A 19,787-nucleotide genomic window follows, 5' to 3' on the forward strand; every position below is an offset into this window, starting at 1 on the left:
AAAGAGTGTGGAGCCCCCCAAGCGTAAGAAGAAAGCTGCAAAGGAGCCCAAGGCACCTGTGCAGAAATCAAAGTGTGAAGAGAAGGAGACTTTAACCTGTGAGAAGTGCCCCAGGGTGTTTAACACACGCTGGTACCTGGAGAAGCACATGAACGTCACTCACAGGCGCATGCAGATCTGCGACAAATGTGGGAAGAAATTTGTTCTAGAAAGTGAGCTGTCCCTTCACCAGCAAACAGACTGTGAAAAAAATATCCAGGTAGGTTTGCTCACCTGCTTGCCAGATTTCCATACCTTCTGTCGTGCCCTGGATACAGCTAGTGGACACTTCAGAGGGGGAAATCTTTTGCGCAGACCAGGTTCTGACCGAGACCTTGTCTCTACGTATCAACAGTTTGGTGTCTTCCAACAGAAGTAAATTGCAGGGAACAGAGTGTACAACTGAAATCTGCTTTAGCAGAGTTACACTAGTATTTAACTACGAGTTGGGGAAAACGCAAAGCTACTTTAACAAATGTCAGACTCAAGAGTAACTGGCCTGATGAAAACAAGTGCATTTGCAGTGAAGTATTTTGACAGGATAAACCCTCCTTCTTCAGGTGCTGAGCACCTGCAGCTATCGCTAGCTTTAAAGTTCAGAGTGTTTCAGTGTCCTGAAACTCAGTCACAGAGTATGTCCAGGTAAGGTTTCAAGGGAGAACGGAGTTATGGCACTTCGCTGGTATTGGAATCGGAAATTTGTAAAATACCGGAGAGGCAAGCAGGTGAGGTAAAGAAACTAGTGAAGTCAGGACTTGAACTTGTGTTAAAATGTAACTTTTTTAAATCCTACTGAGAGAATTATGTAACAGTAATTTACGGTAGCGTTCATGTATGCATATGGAAGTGTATGAATTCAGCAAGTCAATCTGTTCGTGAGCCTGCCCTTTTCCCAGTGCAAAACGCTCAGTAAATCTCACTGATAATATAAAGATCTCTGGTCTTTCTCACCAGAAGATTTGCAGCTTTTAATTTTAAACGACAATGGAAGCCTGTGTTGTAATAGAACCATTTTAAAGTTTAAGTTGTGGAAAGAGTTTCAGAGTTTCTGATTCATCTGTGGTTTGTACTTTGCTCATAGGCATCTATGTTCTCATGTAACTGGGGGCACTGTTTTATCTGGTGATTCAAACATGCTTTTTTTGCCTTGTTAAACTAGGCACAGTGTTGCCACCTACTTCTGAAATAATCCCACTGCCAGCGTGAAGCAGCTTGAGTTCAATTTCTGCGGAGCTGAAATGTTGAGAGTTTGTAGGGCAACAAGTTTTTTGTCTGTCCAATGAGTTTTACCAGAAAGATTTAAGATTTTTCTTGTTTGTTTGTTTGTTTGTTTGCTTAAATGTTAAACTCAATTGGTATTCAATTCCCACTGTGTGGGAGACAGTTGAAATATTTATTGCAATTTCTCTTTGCTGTAAGACTCGAATGCAGCTCTATATAACACTGTGTTATTTTTCCTTATGTTCCAGCTCATAGGAGGAAGACTGAAGGAAGGAGTATAATATAAGATAATGAGTCCTGAGCATAGTTAGTAAAATGCATAAACATTTCAGTATGTCCTTGCAGTTTTTGAAATAAATACTTCAAAAGTTTAGTGTAGCAGAGAATATTTAAATGTAAATTTAAGGAATGCCCTGTCATCCAGGTGGCTCATTCACAGCATAAAATCTTTTGACTTTAAACAGGAATTCATGAATAGTTTGTGTGTGGTATAAAATGGAGAAGCATCCTGTAATCCATGCGCCCATATGTTTCTGAGGGGTTACATTCCTATGTCCAAAAGTGATAGGAAAAGAAGAAATTGTAGAAATTGTGGTTTATATCCCGTACCAGAAGAATCGGGTCCAGAAACACTCCCGAATATTTCTAGTGCTAGAAGCACTGCTAGTCGTCTTCAAGTTCTCAGTATAAGCATATATTCCACACTTATTTTTGTCTGTCCTGACATTTGGAATGTGTTTCACAGCTGCCTGCTAATTTGTTTTTATTACACTTGGCAAAAGGAGTAAGGGGATATGAAAGTTTTACATTAATGTAGGGTTTAATAGGTCAAGAAGGGGTATGGAGCTTTGTCTAGGAAAAAAAGTGGTTTCATTATGTAAGTGGTAATTGAACTGATAAACGTGCTGGCTCCTCTCTGTATTTTTCATCTAAGTGATGGAATATATCTGTTCTTTCCAGGTAATTTCTGGTTTTCATCCTTTCAAAATTAGCACTTTCACAGAATTTCTGTTGTCATCTTGGACTCTCTGTGTGGTAGCTCTCAGTGTTAGTGATCTAAATTACTTGCTGCTGATCGTCAATTAAATTGTAGACTGACTGCTTCAAGGGCTTGCTTAACCTTAAATCAGAGGATTTTTGATCATTTCTTAGCATTGCTTTAATCTCTAGGGTTGTTTTTTTACCCCAAAGACTGCAGTTTGTTCCTGGCATGCCTCCAAGTAGGTACTTTTAGAGGCAGAGGCTCTCCTTGGAGTCAGCACGGTGAGCGGTGTACCAGCGTTTCCAAGCCTGCAGAGATTCAAGCACTGTGGAAGCAGCATAACTTGCCTGTACAGAGAAGAAACAACTTAAGTTGACAGAAGGCATAGTATTTGCTAGGTCTGCAGAGAACAGCATACAGCCCTTCTTACTTTGAGGGAAGGAGGGTAATTGATAGGCAGAAAAATGGAGATGTACCAAAAACCCCAAACACCCCAACAGCTAACAAAAAATAACAAGCCACGATTCCTTCCTCTTCGCTTCAAAGATGAAAATGACTTGGTATCCTCACATGTGTGTCTGCTATCAAGTTTCACGACTAAGATTATTCTGGAATTTTTCAAAATTGTACAAGGATTTTTTATTATCAAGTCTTTAGCAAGAACTAACTATTGGGGAAACAAAGAGATGTGTGAAAGCCCATGGATCCAGCTCATCACTGACTTTGTGGATGTTTCACAGTAGTTGTGGGAAGAGATTAAAACATTGCTTGCATATGGTCATTTTAGACCTACAGTGTTACTGATACGTATAAATGAAGAGTCAGAACACGAAAGATGGAGGTGACAACTTGCTTTGCTGTACGGACTGTGTACCGGACTGCATGGTCAGGAGCTGCAAGATGGAAGCTGTCTTCTGTATAGAGCTAAAAGGATGAGAGCGCTTTGACTAGTTCACGGGCTGTCAGACCTGGATTTTGAGGAGTCACAGTGCTCCTGTGAAAGACAGGGCTGGACGTGCAGATGGGTTTAAGGCAACTCGGTGGTGTTGGCCTCCTCCACCTCTGTTGGCTTCTTCCCACACCAGCAGCATCAGTGCCTGTGAAGTTGTCTTCTCTGTGTTAGCTCCTTGAGGGCTGCATCCAGCTATATATGCTGTTGTGTTTTGGAAATAAGTTAGTGCAGTGGCTCTGGTGCTTTTCAGGTGGCACCAAAATGCAGTGTGTTAGCATCCTCTCTAATCCTGTTTGATCTGGCTTTTCCTAGTGTAATTGTTTCATCTGTGAAACAGTAAATGTAAGCTGAAGTGCAGTCTGAGACAGTATACAGCATTTTGACTTGTTTTGGGCTTTTTGTTGTGCAAGAGGAAGATACGAGGCTTAACTCCACAAACTTGAATCACTGAATCTTTCTAATTTAAACTTCCTTCTATTTATCCCATTCATTCATTCAGTGCGTTTCCTGTAATAAATCATTCAAGAAGCTCTGGTCCCTCCATGAACATATCAAGATTGTCCACGGATATGCAGAAAAGAAATTCTCTTGTGAGATTTGCGAAAAAAAGTTCTACACCATGGCCCACGTGCGGAAACATATGGTTGGTGAGTTATTGATCGGCGCTTCTGTTGGTTCTGCCTCGTAATTTGTCTTTGTGGTTCTTAACTTGTAATTGCTGTTTTGAGGAGAAAAATAATAAGGCAAATTCAGTTGTCTGAGCTTTACCCTTAGCAAAAAGTTAATGTCTGTAGTACTGGGCAGCAAGCAAAATTATGTATGTGTGTGCATATGTGTATGTACTTACAAGCTGTTCAGTACTAATCATTTTCCTGCTCAGTGTTGGAGAAAAAAATTGGTTCAAGAACTGTTTGCATTTGAATGACCCTCTCTAATGTACTGTTGTGTTGCAGCGCACACAAAGGACATGCCATTTACATGTGAAACCTGTGGAAAATCATTCAAACGCAGTATGTCTCTCAAAGTACATTCCCTACAGCATTCTGGAGAGAAACCTTTCAGATGTGAGGTGAGGCAGCAACTGTTAATACGTTTAGATACAGTAGCATAAGGCATAAAATTAGTAACACTGTCAGTAGGGCACGTAGGTGGAAACTGAATTGACTGACTTGTAAATGAGGTGCAGTTTCATAAAAATTTGGGAAGAATTCTCCATGTGGAGAGCACAGCAGGAGCACATCTAGCAGCAGTTCAAACTGAGATGTATTTGGTTTGCTTTTACTGCTGGCTGTCTTTTTTTTTTTTTCCTTCTCTGAGTACACACTACAGCAGGATTTGAATACCAGTTTTCCCGCGGTGTTCATAGCAAAGCCTGATGCAAATTTCGTTAATCCTCCCTGCCCTTCCTAGTAACTTGAAGCAGATAGAAGTGGTGACAGTGAAAATAAACAAATTACTGCTTGATTTTCACTTATGAGAAAAACTATTGTTCTCATTGCAAACTATTACCTCCTTGACATCTAAGACAGTGCTCTGAATTTGCATTTCTTAAACCGAGGGTGTGCCCGTGTGTGTTTGGGGTGGGGTGGGGTGGGGGGGAGTACCTCATTGATGCATTCACGTGCGTTTGTGATTGTAATTTTATGTCTGCCCTCGGGAAGGAAACCCTATGGGACAGACTTACCCAGTCTTATGTCTGGGGCAGATAATGTCTCGGTCATCTGATGGGGATGCTTGTGGGTATCACATGATGGAGGCAGAGGGGGTGCAGAGCCCTTCCTGTTTCGAGGGCAGGTCTGGTGGCTCACCCTGTCCACCAAGTGGGGCACAACTCCAGCCAGACACGTAGTAGTAGTGGCGGTAGTGCAGCCAGAGTAGTCTTGGGGATAAGACTCACAGGGAAAGAAATTACCTTATACCAATAAATAATAGCTGGAAAACAGACTGGCTTGCTGAAAAACAAGCCTGAGGTAGAGCTGCTGTTGGTTTTGCTTTGTGAGCAGAGTCCTCTAGTGGAGGCATGCCGTAGTCCAGCAGAGATCGCTGGCAAAGCTGCAAAACCTCCAAATGATACCTTAAGCCAAGAGAAGCATTTTTCTGTTGGCATAACCGTGCCTCTGCCAGGCTTTTGCCAACAGCTGTGTCAACTAAAGGTTGTGACTGTTCCACGCTCCTTGCCAAGGCTCTTGTGCCAGCAGACCTTTTAGTACAGACCAAATTCTACTCTCGCTAAATAATTTAAATTCTGCGTTTGTGTGAGGGTCTGTGTGTGCACTAGTTCAGGTATTCTGTACTCCTTCACATAGTATGTTTGAGTGCTGTCCCATGACTGCCTTTCTTTCTGATGTGTGATGCCTGAATATCACGGGTTGCTGTTTTTCTGTTGCAGAACTGTGATGAGAGGTTTCAGTACAAGTACCAGCTGCGTTCCCACATGAGCATCCACATTGGGCACAAGCAGTTCATGTGCCAGTGGTGTGGCAAAGACTTCAACATGAAACAGTACTTTGATGAGCACATGAAAACACACACTGGTAAGAACTTATCAAAGAAAAGCACAAGTACCTCCAGGACAAAAACTTTCCTGTACTTCGAGCTGTATTCCCTTCCTTGGAATTTGGGATCAAAACTGTTATCCAGCCTAGAAAATCAGACAGGAAGGGTTACTACATTAACTTACTGTTAAATCTAACTGTAGCCCTGTGATTCACTGTGGGGGAAAATGAGAGGTTAGGCTTACTTGTTATTTTGGTCTGAAGGAACCCCTTGCCAAAGCCTTATAAAAGATTGTCTCGTGCGTCAAAATCCAAAGGTGAGAGAGGATTTCATAAAGACTGAGGACTTCTGTGGAACAGCTGTCTCTTTATTTGCTGAAGGTAGCAGTCACAATAGCTTTTGTAGGATGCGGTTTGTTTGCGTAAGTATGCTGGAAGTAAGTATTAGCAGATGTTCTGTGCCTAACTGATTGCCGTATCTGTGTTCGGCAGGAGAGAAGCCTTTTATCTGTGAAATCTGTGGCAAGAGCTTCACCAGCCGCCCAAACATGAAGAGACATCGCAGAACTCACACAGGGGAGAAGCCCTACCCATGTGATGTGTGTGGCCAGCGATTTCGCTTCTCCAACATGCTCAAGGCACACAAGGAGAAGTGCTTCCGTGTTACCAGCCCCGTCAATGTGTCAACTGCTGTCCAGATCCCACTGTCCGCGACTTCTGCCACCACAATCCCCGCTGTAGTGAACACACCCACCACCCCAACTCCACCTATCAACCTGAACCCAGTGAGCACACTTCCTCCACGCCCCATTCCCCACCCATATTCACACCTTCACCTACATCCTCATCCTCACCATCCACATCATCTCCCGGTCCCCCCGGTTCCTCATTTACCCCCTCCTCCAGCTCTTTTTAAGAGTGAGCCTTTAAATCACAGAGGCCAGAGTGAGGACAACTTTCTGCGACACCTGGCAGAAAAAAACAGTTCAGCACAGCACCACTAACATCTTTGCTTCCTGCCAGCTATTTTCCCATTTTATGCACATGGAAACATGCCCTCATGGAAGTACAGAGGGCTAGTTGGTGAGGATCTTTGTCTTTCTCTTAGCCCCAGCAGATGGTCCTAATTTTTCCTTTGAATCAGTTAACAAACAAGGAAATCCTGTTTTGGATCAGCAGTGCTCATTTGAACCTGGGAACCAACAGGACTTAAACCCATTTTGCTTGCGTTTTACTGGTGACTTTTATAAATTTCAGATACTGAGACTTGTGGAATTTTATAATTTCATATCAGCTGATGAGGTATGCTTGCTTTTATATCCTGGACTTCTCCTCAAAGAGGAGATAGGCCTGGTTTTCTTTGTACTAATCGGAAAGGCTGTGAGATTAATACAGAGCATTAATTGTATCACTGTGTATCGTAATGGATTCTTTTCAGCTTTTGGTGCCGGCTATGGAGTGAGCCAGCCACGTATCACAGTATATTTGAGCATTATAAAGAAAGACAAAAAAATTTCTTGTTTGTGTAGCTCTCCTAACACACTCTTTATTTTACTACAGAAATTATTTTAGAGTTTTTTGTATAGACCTATTTAGTAGTCTGTTTCTAAAATGAAATGTATTTCAATAAGCGGTGTAATTTTTTCAGTGTAGCTGGACCTATGTTGTATAATAGATAAATTTTTATAATCATCGAAATGTGATTCTTAAAAGATGCATATAGCTTCTATAGTTAAAGTTATTCTTACAACCATACAACTTAAAAGGTGCTTCAGAGAAGAAAGGAACCCAAGAGGTCTCTGGAAAGGTTGCCTCAAAAGTGATGTTGATTTCAGAACTTTACGTAATTTATTTTAGTAGGGCTTTTTTTTTCTTTTTTTTTTTTTAACCTTACGTTTCCCTTTTCACAGTTTCCCTTAAGCTTTTTGGACAAGGATGTTGGGATAACCGTATTCCTGCTCCACGGGTTTTCTTTAGTTCAGTTGGAGTGAGGTATGAGATGGATTAGACAGGGAGCCCCTTACACATAGGGACCCGCTAGTCTGGGCATAGGGAGTCACAAGACAATGAGAGATCTGACAGCAGAGAGGAAATCAAGTATTCTCAAGTCAGCCAAGCATCTTTTCTCTTTATGTAGGAGAGCCGGTTTTAATGGCTTTTCATGGTATGATTTTAAGTTGGGGATCGTATCAAATGCTGCTCTTCAGATTGCTTTTTGGAATTCCTGGAGTTGTTAGGAGAGGGGAATTAAGTGAGATCATAAATGTGGTGTTTCTGACTGGTTGATTGTTAAGAGTGAGAAGAGAAGTTTGAATGAGACAATGGTGTTTCGGTTGCATTGTTAAGAAAATGCTGATAGCGCTGTATGTACCATGTGAAGCTCTATCCCATAAATGTAATGTGCATAAAATTATGGGATGATTTCTAGGGCTCGTAGTCATACTTTTGGCAAGTCTAAGTTTTACAGTTGTAGGATAGGAAACTTTGAATCGTAGGCATGTCACTGTTTCATAATCCTGGGAGGCAATGAGGGGGAAATGACAAGTTAGTGCAGGGATGGTGGGCTGGAATGCCAAATGTATCTGTTTTAACCAGTGAGTAGCTGTTATTTTTTCAGGTTTGTATTTCTCTTCAACTAAAACTAAATATAGCAGCATTATGCAATCTAGGAACTTGTTGCCACCTTCAATGAGGACAGAGGCCCAAGGCAATGTACTGTAAGTCCTCTTTTCCTTAAAATTCCTACTCTTCTGTGCTGCTTTTTAAATTAAATCCCACCAAACTATACATCCAGAGATCCTCATAGGCAGATGTCGAACTTACTATTCTGCTTGGTAATGAACCGGGGTTTTGTGGCTAATGGGATTAATTTTTTTTCAAGATAGCAGAAATGGTGGAAATTCTTCCTAGCATTACTTCCTCAAGGTTAATGCTGTTAAGCACTGTGTTTTGAAACACCATGTCCTCTGTCTGTTGAGAATTAGCTCCTTAGTTGATGTTTTTCACCATTTTCTACCCCCTAATCATTAATGTTGGGTTTTTTCATAACAAGCATAGGAAACGTTAGGAACCAGAAAGGGCAGTTTTGGCCCAACAAACCTATTCATTTTTGACTGAGCTGAAACCCCTTCCAGCATTTCTGAAAAATAAAACAATGTTTTTTAAATGTTTTCTCTATAATATTTATATACACCCTCTTACCTTCTAGAAGAAAAAGCCAGTTATGAAAGTGAATTTACACTCATGATTATGACTGTTGTATTTACTGTGGCTGGTCCGCCCTGGAGGTTCTATGCATTCCACGTCACATTTGCAACCTACATTTCTGTTGTGCCACTATTTTATGGTCAGGCCTGTTATTAAATGATTTTTAAATGCTAAAAAATTCTTGGTAAATCAATTGTATTCCAGTTTTGCAAAATGATTTTCTTCTCAATAAATTTACAGTATTAGGCTGCTATTCAGAATTCTAAAATCTGGGACAGTTTTTTTCTATCATTTAGTTCATAGCAATGGTACACTTTGTATTTTTTCCTTCCGAGACACATGAACTTCCTTTCTGTGGAAGAAGATTAAACTATCTAACCCACTTAACAGTCTGTCATAATGTGACCTGATGTCAACAGATTCTCCTCATTATCTGGGACAAACATATTGAAAGCTGACATACTGGTCTAAAAGTGTTGCAATGTGATATCTTATAAAGTACATATTTCAGCAAGAAAAGGAAAATGGGCGTTACAAAAGGCAGGAAATTCAAGGTTGAGATTTGCTGTGGCTTCTCGCTTCTGCTTAAATTTGCATTGGCATGCACACCTACAGAGTTTGCGCAACACTAAGGAACGTGTTCGAGTGTGTTTACTACTTTCTGCTTATGTTGACAAACTAAGCATAACGTTTTGTAGCAGCTTTGTTGTATTTAGTAAGTTAAGGGGTTGGTTTGTGTTGCTAAAGTGCTTTCTTCAAGAAGAGCAAAGACAAATTATACCAACTTTGGGTTTGGTTTGAAAGTTTCTGGAAAGTTGGAGTAAATTCTCCTCCCCCCCCCCCCCCCCCCCCCACACCCTACAGCCTAAGGCAAAGTTTTACTGAATTTTTAACATTGCATTTTTAAGGGGGGAAATGCAACAGAATTAACACACAATCGGAAGGTCAGCATTCTAAGATGAACAGTTTAAAGGACAGCCTCTGTTCTGGAGAAGTTTAAACTGCTAGTCCACCAGACAGTGCCTTATTATCCTTACTAAAGGCATTAGCTGTGTGAGCTTGTTTGTTCAGTGTATTATCTCAGACTAACTTACCTTCCTGGATAAAGGTGTGGTGATTATTTGTTTTGTATTGTCATGCCTGCCTGAATTACTGACTCTCCTGTTTATACAGCTCAGATACTTCTTAGATGGCCTAATATGTATTGCTGCACACATCAAAAGTTACTGTCACCCACCTTGTATTCCCAACCAAATCTTAAATTACGGACTTGTGAAAAGAGTCCTTTAAGCTGAATTTAGGAACTAATTTCCCAGGGATAAAAGCCTATCTCAACAGTGCAGTCCATCTGGATGTTTTTGTCTTTGCCCTGTTGTATCTCTTGAGCATGTCCTAGCTATTTTCAATTTATTGCAGAGAGGAGGAGGTAGAGCTCAGGGTATGCAGTTTAAAAGACAGTGCTTCCCTTTGACAGTTTTGGTCTGTCACTTACTTGGCTAAAACTGACTAAGTTTACCTCTGAGCTGAAAAGATTAGTATTTTTGGAATGTATTTAATTTGTTGCCTATTTCTTTGCATTATAATGACCAACAGTGTGACCGTCAGTGGGGTCGAGTACCATTTTTTTAGGAGTTTGAGAGCTACACTGTCGTGCAGGGCTGTTTCTGTTCATGCGAAGATAGTGTTGTGTTGACACTGCTGGGTTTGATTCTTACTTACAGAGCATGTAGGTAATGTGCCTTGAGAATATGATAAAACAATATGTAACTTGCAGTGAGGCACTCAAGAACGCTAATAATGTCAAACTTTCACTCTTGGGACTTGAGCTCAGGGTCGTAAAATGTTTAAATGATTATTTTATGGTTTCATATTTCTATTGACTAACAGTATTTTAAAAAAAAAACACAAACATAATGTATAGCTCAACAAGACTTTTTTTACCCACTAGTAAGGAACATCTCACTTGTAAATAGAAGATGGATCATGTTTCTGGTTTTAGTGTTGGTTTTGGTCTTTAAACCTGGGAGACATGGCTACCTAAGAGATGATGGGGGTGAATTAAATAAACGCTTGCCCATTTTCATGGCAAAATGAACTGGCAGTTTTTCCAGCCTATTATGTATTACACTATGATTAAGATATCATAGAATATCTCAAGTTGGAAGGGACCCATAAGGATCATCGAGTCCAACTCCCTGCTCCTCGCAGGACTGCCTAAAACTAAACCATATGGCTAAAAGCGTCGTCTTAGACGCTCCTTGAACTCTGACAGGCTTGGTGCCCTGACCACTTCCCTGGGGAGCCTGGTCCAGTGACCACCCTCTCTCAGTGAAAAACCTTTTCCTAATGTCCAATGTGAGTGATTCTTAATGGAAAACATGACTTTATTCTTATAGCTTACCTGCTTCTGAACTTTGAGCTCTACTGCTTTTCAGGAATGACTATAAAAGTTCCTCAGATCTCTGTCTTTACAGTCTGATGTTATTTTTTTTAATGGGCATAATTTTTTTTGTGTGGGTTTTTGCTGGTTGGCATAATACGTACTGCTGAGCAGAAGACTCCTGTAGAGTTTGAGCTTGGATGTGATCTTCTGCATCCTGGTTAGAAAAGTGTAGAATGGAGGTATGTGTACTTGTTAGAACCAATAGCCACATGTCTTTGAAGGGTGATATTTTTATGTTAAAGACAGTGAGACTGGCAGTACATATTCTACTGAGTAATTACAGGTAACCTTACCATGCGCTACTTTAACAATTTGGAATTGCCATTTGACTTTTCAGAAATTAACACCATTAGCTACAACCTCATCAGTTCGGAACTGATAAATACCATACCTTTCTAGACCATATAATAAATCTCCAAGTATTTCAAAAGTAGAAGAAAGGTACATTGAAAATTAATTATTATAAGGTGGTTTCACTCTTTTACAGTTTAAATTTGAAAGCAGAAGTGTCACTGTGCAAGTTTTGACATTTTGGCATTAAGATTTAAAGTCTTCCATAGCACATCACTTGCCAGCTTCCATCAAATGAATTTACCTTGTACCATAATAGTTATTTTACTCATATCTTGAAAACATTTTTGTACTATTTCACCGTTTGTTTTCTTTTGTAGAATGCTCTTTCCTATCAATTCACAGGGAGTGTTCCCTTCAAAGGGTGCCGGTGGGGAAGAAGGAACACTCATTTTCCCAGAGCTCGTGTGCATGTGAATGAAACTTGGTAACTTTCTGTGGAGATTTAAGGGTGTTCAAAACTGGAATGAAACTCAAATTAGTAACTTTCACTGTTTTAGCAGACAGAAGGCAGTTTTTTAAGTAATCTGGCACTAGTAAGTGGTGCTGTCTTGCTGGCCTAAATTAATTAATTCTTATATTTTTATTTTAGCGCATTGATTGTGCTAAAAATAAATTGCATAATGTATTGTACATATATTGGAGACATGGCGAATTAAAATCCACCCTTAAAGAGAGAGAAGTTCAAAAGAAAGGCAAGCATTTGCATTTCCTATAGACACTAGGAAAAAAGTCTGCCTTAGGGTTCACAGATGTCCTTAATAAAGATTTTTATCCTGGCAGCAACAAGATAATTTTGCAGGTTTTAAGCTTCTAATATAATTCTGAATAAGAAATGAGAATTACATTAATTTTATTACTGCTTTCTGACCCACCAAGATAATTTCTGCCCGAGTTGAGCTGTTCAAATTTATTCTAATGCCTAAGAAAAAGTTTGTCGTGGATTGCAGGGTGCACCTTCTGATCTCAGAAATAATCAGTGCTTTTTTTGGACAATGCCGCATTCTTCTGTCTCGTTAGCTGTGCCTTTTTAAATTAGGATAAAGATTTGAGAGGGATTTAGTGCTTTGGGGTTTGGGTTTGGTTTTTTTTATTATTGTTCTCCATTTTTAAAATTGGGCTGTCCCTGTATTTTTTTGAAATAAATCCTCTTGCTTTCTTGATTTGTTGCTGCTTTTACAGATTGGAATTAGCAAATATCTTCTGATGAAATGTCTTTGAATATTGGGAATAGCTGCCTTTGTACTGAGTCATGGCCTACATATATGTACAGAGTGGATATATTTTGCAACGTAGGCCATCTCTTTGTGTACTGAGAATTTAACGTACGCAAGCACTGTAGTCAAAGGAGGCTCCCCGAGAACAGCAGTTGGGCTGGATGTTTGCAGTCTGTCCTTTATTTCATCATATTGCTAAATATTTTTCAGCCGTGTCTTACCGATCCCTGTAATTTAGCATGAAGATGGGTGTGTGTGATATGTGCTTGCATTTATAATTCTTACGTTGTTTTCCATGGTCTACGGCTCTTCACCGTGTACTGCAGCGTAAGAGCCTGATAACGCACAGTTTAAACACATTTGAAAGTGAGAAATTTATGTAAAATTTTCTACCAAAAAGGAAACACAGCTTTTGTTTGAATTCCCTTTCCTGAAAAACCTGCCAAACTCCGGGGCAGAGTGCGGAAGCAGACTGAAAGTCCCCTGTTGAAGTGATCTATTAATTATTATCTTTCACTTGGAGAACTCTGAACAGGGTCATTACTGTTTATTTTAATCAACCTATTCAGCAGTAGCATAGTTCCCTTAGATATTTTTAATCTTGTTTCTGCGCAAAGGAGAAATTTGTAATAACACTGACGCTGATCAGTTGAGGATGTCTTTCCAAGAAAACTACAGATCTAACTTTTCCTGAACTAGGTGTCTGGTTTCCCAAAGGGTCATTGAAGCCTTTTAACCTGAACTGACCGGTTACAGAGTCTTGGCTTAAAGGTTGGTAGGGAAATACCCCTAACCCTTTCAGGGACAGTAGGATGGATTGATTTTTGTGATGTGCCGCTGAACTAATGCGCTTTGCAAGGATAAGAGGAGGCATTGAGGGCAAGAATTAAAATCTAATGAGCAGTTTAAAGATATGCACGCACGTAGTCTGGTCAGAGTTAATACGGTTAAAATGATTACCCCGAAAGAGAAGCCAGTTATTGATCCTGCTGGACGGGTATAGCAAGTTTGTTAGAAGTACAGGAATAAATCATGGTATGTCGTGGAGTAATACAGAAGGTTGCTGCTTTTGGGGGATTTTTTCGTTCATTTATCACTTACAAACGCAGAGAAGAAACATAAAGATTTGATGGGAATTCTTGTCTGTAGGAAGGCAGGAGGTTCTTCAGGTGAGCTGCAAGAGAACTACATTTTCTTCCTGGTTTAGAGTGGAAGGCGTAGGAATGAAACCATCGTAAGAGCAGAGATTTTGTCTCTCCTCGCTGTTTACCATGGTCCAGCTGGAAAAAATGGCTAGCACGCGGTGTTCAGAAAGCCACTTGGCTGTTTCCAGACACATGCAGGCTGTCTCAGGGCTTTTTCCCCTAACACAACTGCAATTTGAAAAACAAACTTAATTTGTTAAAATAGAAGTTTTAAGGAGTGCTGCTTCACTCCGGCTGACTTGCTGCTGATGTTGAGGTTACAGCCCTCATGCTGAGAGGGATTTGGTGACGTGGCACCTTTCATTCTTCAACATGTAATTCCAAAATCAGTTGTGGAAAGATTTTGGAGATTTGTTGTGTGAGGGGTTTGGGGTTTTGGGGGTTTTGTTTGTTTGTTTGTTTGTTTTTTTGTGTTCATGTCTGAAATTAGTAAAACTTCTTGAGTAGCATGGGAAGGTTACGAAAACGAGTTGTTGCTCCATTCGAAAGTCATAACTTAGCATGTTTCTCAGAAATGCATAGTAATGATTTTCCTCTACATGAAAAGTTGTATTAAAGGAAGGGGAAGGGTGGGCATGTAGGGAGCTAACATTTTCAGACTTCCCACTTTCTCCCGAACCTCCATTGGAGATAATGCATTTAGATTTCTACAGAGAGCTGATACTAGCAGGAACTAAAAGGAATCAACCAAGTGAAGTCGGGAGAAAGCTGCAGCGTCGACCTCAAGTAGCCAAACTGCTGGTAGCCCCCCGCCACCAGTAACACTGACCTGAAAAAAATAGTGAGGATCTGTAATTGTTGCTTGTATCAGACTTCTTTCTTACTTGACCTGAACAAAAGCGAGTGTGTTATGGCTACGTGCTGTTTCTGTTTACGATCTAATTTTGCAATTTCATCTTCAGATTGCCTCAACTCTGTTTTGCCTGTAGTCTGAGAATAATAATCAAGGGGCAACTGATAGCGGAATGTAACTTTGTCCTTCTCAGTCTTTCACGTGTGCTGCTGCCATGCGCTGCACATTCAAGGGGGATACGCGAGATAAAAACTATGGGATTGTGTTCATGTCTGAATTGCGAGCTGCAAAATAATTCTGCAACTGTGCATTGGCATGTCTGAGAGCTTGCAAAATGAATGACCGAGACAGCATATTACAAAATAGTTTCCAGTTTTGCTTTTCTAACAGGAATTCGGCCTGCCTTCTTCCCTGAGTAACTCGATGCAGGGCAATGAATTGAAGTGTTGTTTGCGTCCCTTCCCTATAAAATATTGGTGTGCTTTCATCTCCGTGCTAAAACTCTCAGCTTCCCTCCTGCATCCTGTAAGAATTAATTAATAATACCTTTACCAGGAGGACAACTTTCTCAATAAGCTTTGATAAAGCTAGGAAGTTTATTAGAAAAGAACTGTTGTAAGAGAGACCTTACTATTTAAGGATTTCCAGTGGTGGTTACTTGTGTGTCTACTTGAGCAGCCCGTGTGATTAAATTTAGTGTATTTCTGTCGGATGAGTAAATATCCCTGTTCTGCAGATGTGGAACCGAGAGACCTGCCTGACATTATGTAAGCGAGTGACAGCTGGGGTCAGAGTTCTGTGTTATTTCTGATCGAGACTACTGCCCTAACCACAGGATCGCCATTTCCCTTTTCAGTTCTCTTTAGATTTTCTACGCAATTTCCTCACTAAGGTTTTTCAGACAGTGGATAGCGTATGTTATAGTAAAGGAGATAAGTATCAGTCGCCTCTTACTTTGTGGTGGTATTGAAGCTACTAGTTACAGGCAAAAAGCCGTGAACGCAAAAAAAATAGCAATTGGGAAATCTTACTCATCTCACAATGTGTTTCTGATCGCTTAAGCTAAGCAGGGAACAGAACGTAGCCAGTGTTTCAACTGGAGATGTCTCAGAATAATGACACATAAAATTAGTTCAGACTGAAAAATGATTCCTTCCAAGACAGCCCAAGCATGAAGGTGTCAGCTTTCCGTTAAGCCTTAGATACCATTAATAGTCCAAAGGTCTTACGACGCTTAAAATTAATGCCTGCGTCCTGTTCAAACTCTGGTTTGGTAACTGTGCTCTGATTCTTATGCAACCCCTGTGATTTCAGCAGGTTAAGGTATCCTGCACCTCCCTTTTACAGAACGGTTTCTGGAGGGTGCTAGAAGAAAAATCCGTCGCACGTCAACGGAGAGGTTGAATTTGGTATTAGCTGCACGATGACCTAGTTCCCAGGGGCTCGAAGGAGAACCAGTGCCTTGAAAAGTGAGAGCGTCAAGGAAGCAGGTTATCTAACTGCCCATTCTAGTTGCAGGTTTGTAATGGAAAATGATTAATCAGCCATCACCAAGGAAACCAGGGAGTGTGTCAGAATATACTACTTTACCTAGAGTTAGAGTTTGTGCCCCTTTCTTTTAGAAAACATATATTTAGTAATTTAGGGTTGTTAATTAATTTAGGGTTGTTAATTCCTAGGAAAACTCCTACTTGGCCTGAAATGTTGTCTCGTGTTCTGTGAAAATTTAAGCTTCTTGTTACTACCGGAAAACGACTGGCTTTTATTATGCAGTGTCTCGGGTTTTAATTTAAGGCATATATTAATTTTAATTAAATAATTGAAATTTTTAGGCATATATTTTCAGTGATTACAGCAATCCATCCACTCTGCCTGCTGTTTAAAAAAATACAGAAATCATGTTAGATTGTCACAGAAGATAACTTCAGTGGTTTAAATTAATTTAAGCTAATGTAACTTGTGATACGTTATGTTGCTGTCATAGCTCTTGGCTTTTCCCATCCCACAGAGAAATCATTCCCCAGAGGGTTGCGATTTAATCTGTGTCCTTTCTGTTGAGGAGGAGACAGATCTGCAGGAGGAACAGTTTGTGGAGGATTAGCCAGGAGATGGCAGTGGAGCGGATCCCTGCCTGCTGCCTGCTTCTCGAAGAAGCAAGTGAAGTGGATGAAGGAAGGCAGCTTGCTCCTCTGACGGTATCGATGTTGGAATCTGCATGAAGTAACCTACTGAATTAGAAAACATTTCCAGTTTGCAGCTTGTTTCTAATTAATCGCTAATGTCCCTGATCCCTCAAATTGTCACGTTGCTTAAATTGTATTTCCCTGACTAGAGCCACTGGACGCTGTAAGGCCGTGTCGCGGTTGCAGGGACACGGTTGCACTGTGTCACCGTTGTCGCGGTTGCACTGTGGCTCTTGCCAGCAGAATTGTCTGAGCTCGTTTATGAACTGCACTGAGACAGAGCCCGGAGAGCTTGGTTCTCAAGTGTTTTCTAAATATGCTCAGCAGCTTGAGGCTGCAGTGAGAGATTTGTCGCCTCTGTCAGTCTCTTTAGAAACCGTTGTGATGATTGGTGTCAGTTGTTATATTGGATGACTGGCAAGGAGTAGGAGGATTTTTAGGCTTGGTTTATGACAAAGCGGATGGAGATTGAACTTGCTTCCATGTGAAAGAACAGGATTTCCAGCTGAATTGAGCGCAATGTGTTTCACTAAGTGGGCTGCAGTTCTTGAGAGCATCGTCTTGCTCTGCTCGCCGGCATGGTGGTGGGAGAGCAGCCAATGCCGCTGACCTGTAGTGTGTGGAGATAGTTGGCACTATCTGTGCATCTCTTGTGCCACTTCGGCAGAAGCTTATCCCACCTGGTATAAAGCCCCATCTTGTTGCCTGTTTCCTGATTTCTACACGTTACGTAGAACAGAACATATTAAAATACTTTGACTCCTGATGGATGGTGACCTAACCACTCCTCTAGCAAGTCCTTGTTTCTTCCTTAGTGACTTCTAGCATTAAATGCAAAACTGAAGCCCGTGCCAACAGGAGAAACTTAGGGAGACCTCAGCTCGGACTGGTGTAGCCCGCGCTGAGCAAAGTTGGCCACTTTCTTTGTCAAGCGTCCCGGCTGCTGCGCTGGGGGGGACTCGCAGAAAGAGATGCACGGGAAGGTCCCCCCACGTGGTGAAATGAAATGGAGTTTGCTGTCTTGTTGCTTGTTAGTTCTCAAGGGTTTTTGTGATACTGACCATATAAATATTATTCGGCCACCAAAAATTTATTGCTATAAAAGAAATACCGTGTGTTGGAGAATACTGTGTTGAGGAGATGGCACGAGGCGACTTGCTGTAACTGGAGTTTCCTTATCCACGTGCCTTGAAGACTGAGCTGTAGGGATTAGCTCCCGTTGCGAGTAAAGGAAAGCTTCAGTTTTACTCTGGAGCTTCCCCAAAATACGTATTGCAGACCATGGGAGCCAGTGCAAGGAGGTCTTACACGGGCAGCCAGATTGATTTCATGGGGGCTACTGAACTAGTCTTAACCCAGCTTCTTTTGTGTGCTGCAGGATGGAAATAAAGCACGGGGGGGCCCGGGACAGACAGACAGACAGACGGCTACGTGGACGTTGTGGGCTTAGTAAGGTTGCTTATGTGCTGATGCAATCCATTTGTTGGTGAAAAAAGCAGGACAAACTTGGAGAGAAGTGTGCATCCAGTGTATTTCTTGTAGCGCAGGGATGTTACACCCATTGTGGGGAACCCGTGTGTTCATAAGAGGGTTGCCTGTCTATTCAGGGGTTGCCAGGAGCCAGGTCAGCCCAATGCGGAAAGCGCTGTCCTCACTTGCTCTCCGGGGTTCTTAACAGTGGAAAATCACTGGGATACAGGATCACCCTTGCCAAACTCCTCCGTCTGTGATGTTTCTGGAATGATCTTTGCCCCGCTGCCTTTCAGTGGGAAGGAGACAGAAGGCAGCGGAGAATTTGCCCTTTTGAGTTTCCCACTTGCCTTATACCCGCTGGCAAATCGCTCGAGCGCGGTCTCCTGGGTTAACAGGAGCTGGTGTGACTCCAAAGGGGGGGTAACGCCGCAAGGAGAGACGGCAGAACCCACGCTGTGCAGAGGAAACGGGGTGTGCTCTGCAGCAGAGAGCCAGAATGTCTCAGACTAAATAGATGATAAAATATTTCCTTGATAGCCGGGGTTTGTTTCTCGGGAGAGGCCGGTGACCGCCGGCAGCTATCGGTATGTAAAGGTCGGTGTCCTTTAGCCACTGGGAGCAAGGGCTGCCAAGAGAGGTCTCGGAATAGCCACGCTTTGGCTACAGAAATGCTCTGAGCTCTGCTCCTGGCTGGGGCTGGAACTGAATTTTGCCGAAATGGGGAAACTTTAGAGCGTTGGGGGCTACGGCTTGAGCGCTCGGGCAACGTGGCGTTCCCCGGAGCAGCCGGCACAGGGGCGGACGGCCCACGTCCAGCCCACGTCGGGAGCAGAAAACTCCGGTTTTCGCAGACCTTTTGAATTTTGTTTGCGTCCTTCCATTCTTAGACATCTTTAATTAAAAAGCAAGACAAAACCCAACCTCGGGTGGTCTCTTCACCACATGTTTTTAAGGCCATGCGGCTGCGTCCCCTCCCTGCCCACACCCTCTGCCTCCAGCCTTTGAACAAGCTGGCCTTATTTTTTTATCACGGGCGCCTCCGGTACAAATTAGACATCCTGCAAAGCCAAAGATACCGCTTAAACACCCCCCCGGAGCCCGGGGGAGTATTTTGGGGTGTGGATACGCTTGCAGGGGCTGCCCTTGCTTGTGTGCCTGGCTGGCCACCCTGCAATTCCGTGTCCCGGGACAGAGCCGGCACCTAAAATTAGCCTCGGCTCCCCGCT

General features: G+C 41.9%; 2 protein-coding genes across 3 annotated transcripts in view; both read left to right on the top strand.

The window, feature by feature from the left end:
• The window catches only part of ZNF652 (zinc finger protein 652), a 10,029-nt gene extending 875 nt beyond the window's left edge, over window positions 1–9,154 (top strand). The window contains exons 2-6 of the mRNA XM_009321978.1: window positions 1–259; window positions 3,694–3,841; window positions 4,148–4,263; window positions 5,584–5,728; window positions 6,182–9,154. Of these exons, the coding sequence (XP_009320253.1) occupies window positions 1–259; window positions 3,694–3,841; window positions 4,148–4,263; window positions 5,584–5,728; window positions 6,182–6,693 (1,180 nt within the window). The 3' untranslated portion in view covers window positions 6,694–9,154. The remainder of the gene's footprint in view (window positions 260–3,693; window positions 3,842–4,147; window positions 4,264–5,583; window positions 5,729–6,181) is intronic.
• A 7,085-nt stretch (window positions 9,155–16,239) lies between these two features.
• Window positions 16,240–19,787, top strand: part of PHOSPHO1 (phosphatase, orphan 1) — a 12,190-nt gene continuing 8,642 nt past the window's right edge. For both annotated transcript variants that reach the window (XM_009321965.1, XM_009321968.1), the window contains exon 1: window positions 16,240–16,423. The gene's annotated coding sequence lies outside the window, so the exon portion shown is untranslated. The remainder of the gene's footprint in view (window positions 16,424–19,787) is intronic.

The sequence above is a fragment of the Pygoscelis adeliae genome, unplaced genomic scaffold, assembly GCF_000699105.1.
Source record: "Pygoscelis adeliae isolate BGI_AS28 unplaced genomic scaffold, ASM69910v1 Scaffold504, whole genome shotgun sequence".
Lineage (NCBI taxonomy): Eukaryota > Metazoa > Chordata > Aves > Sphenisciformes > Spheniscidae > Pygoscelis > Pygoscelis adeliae.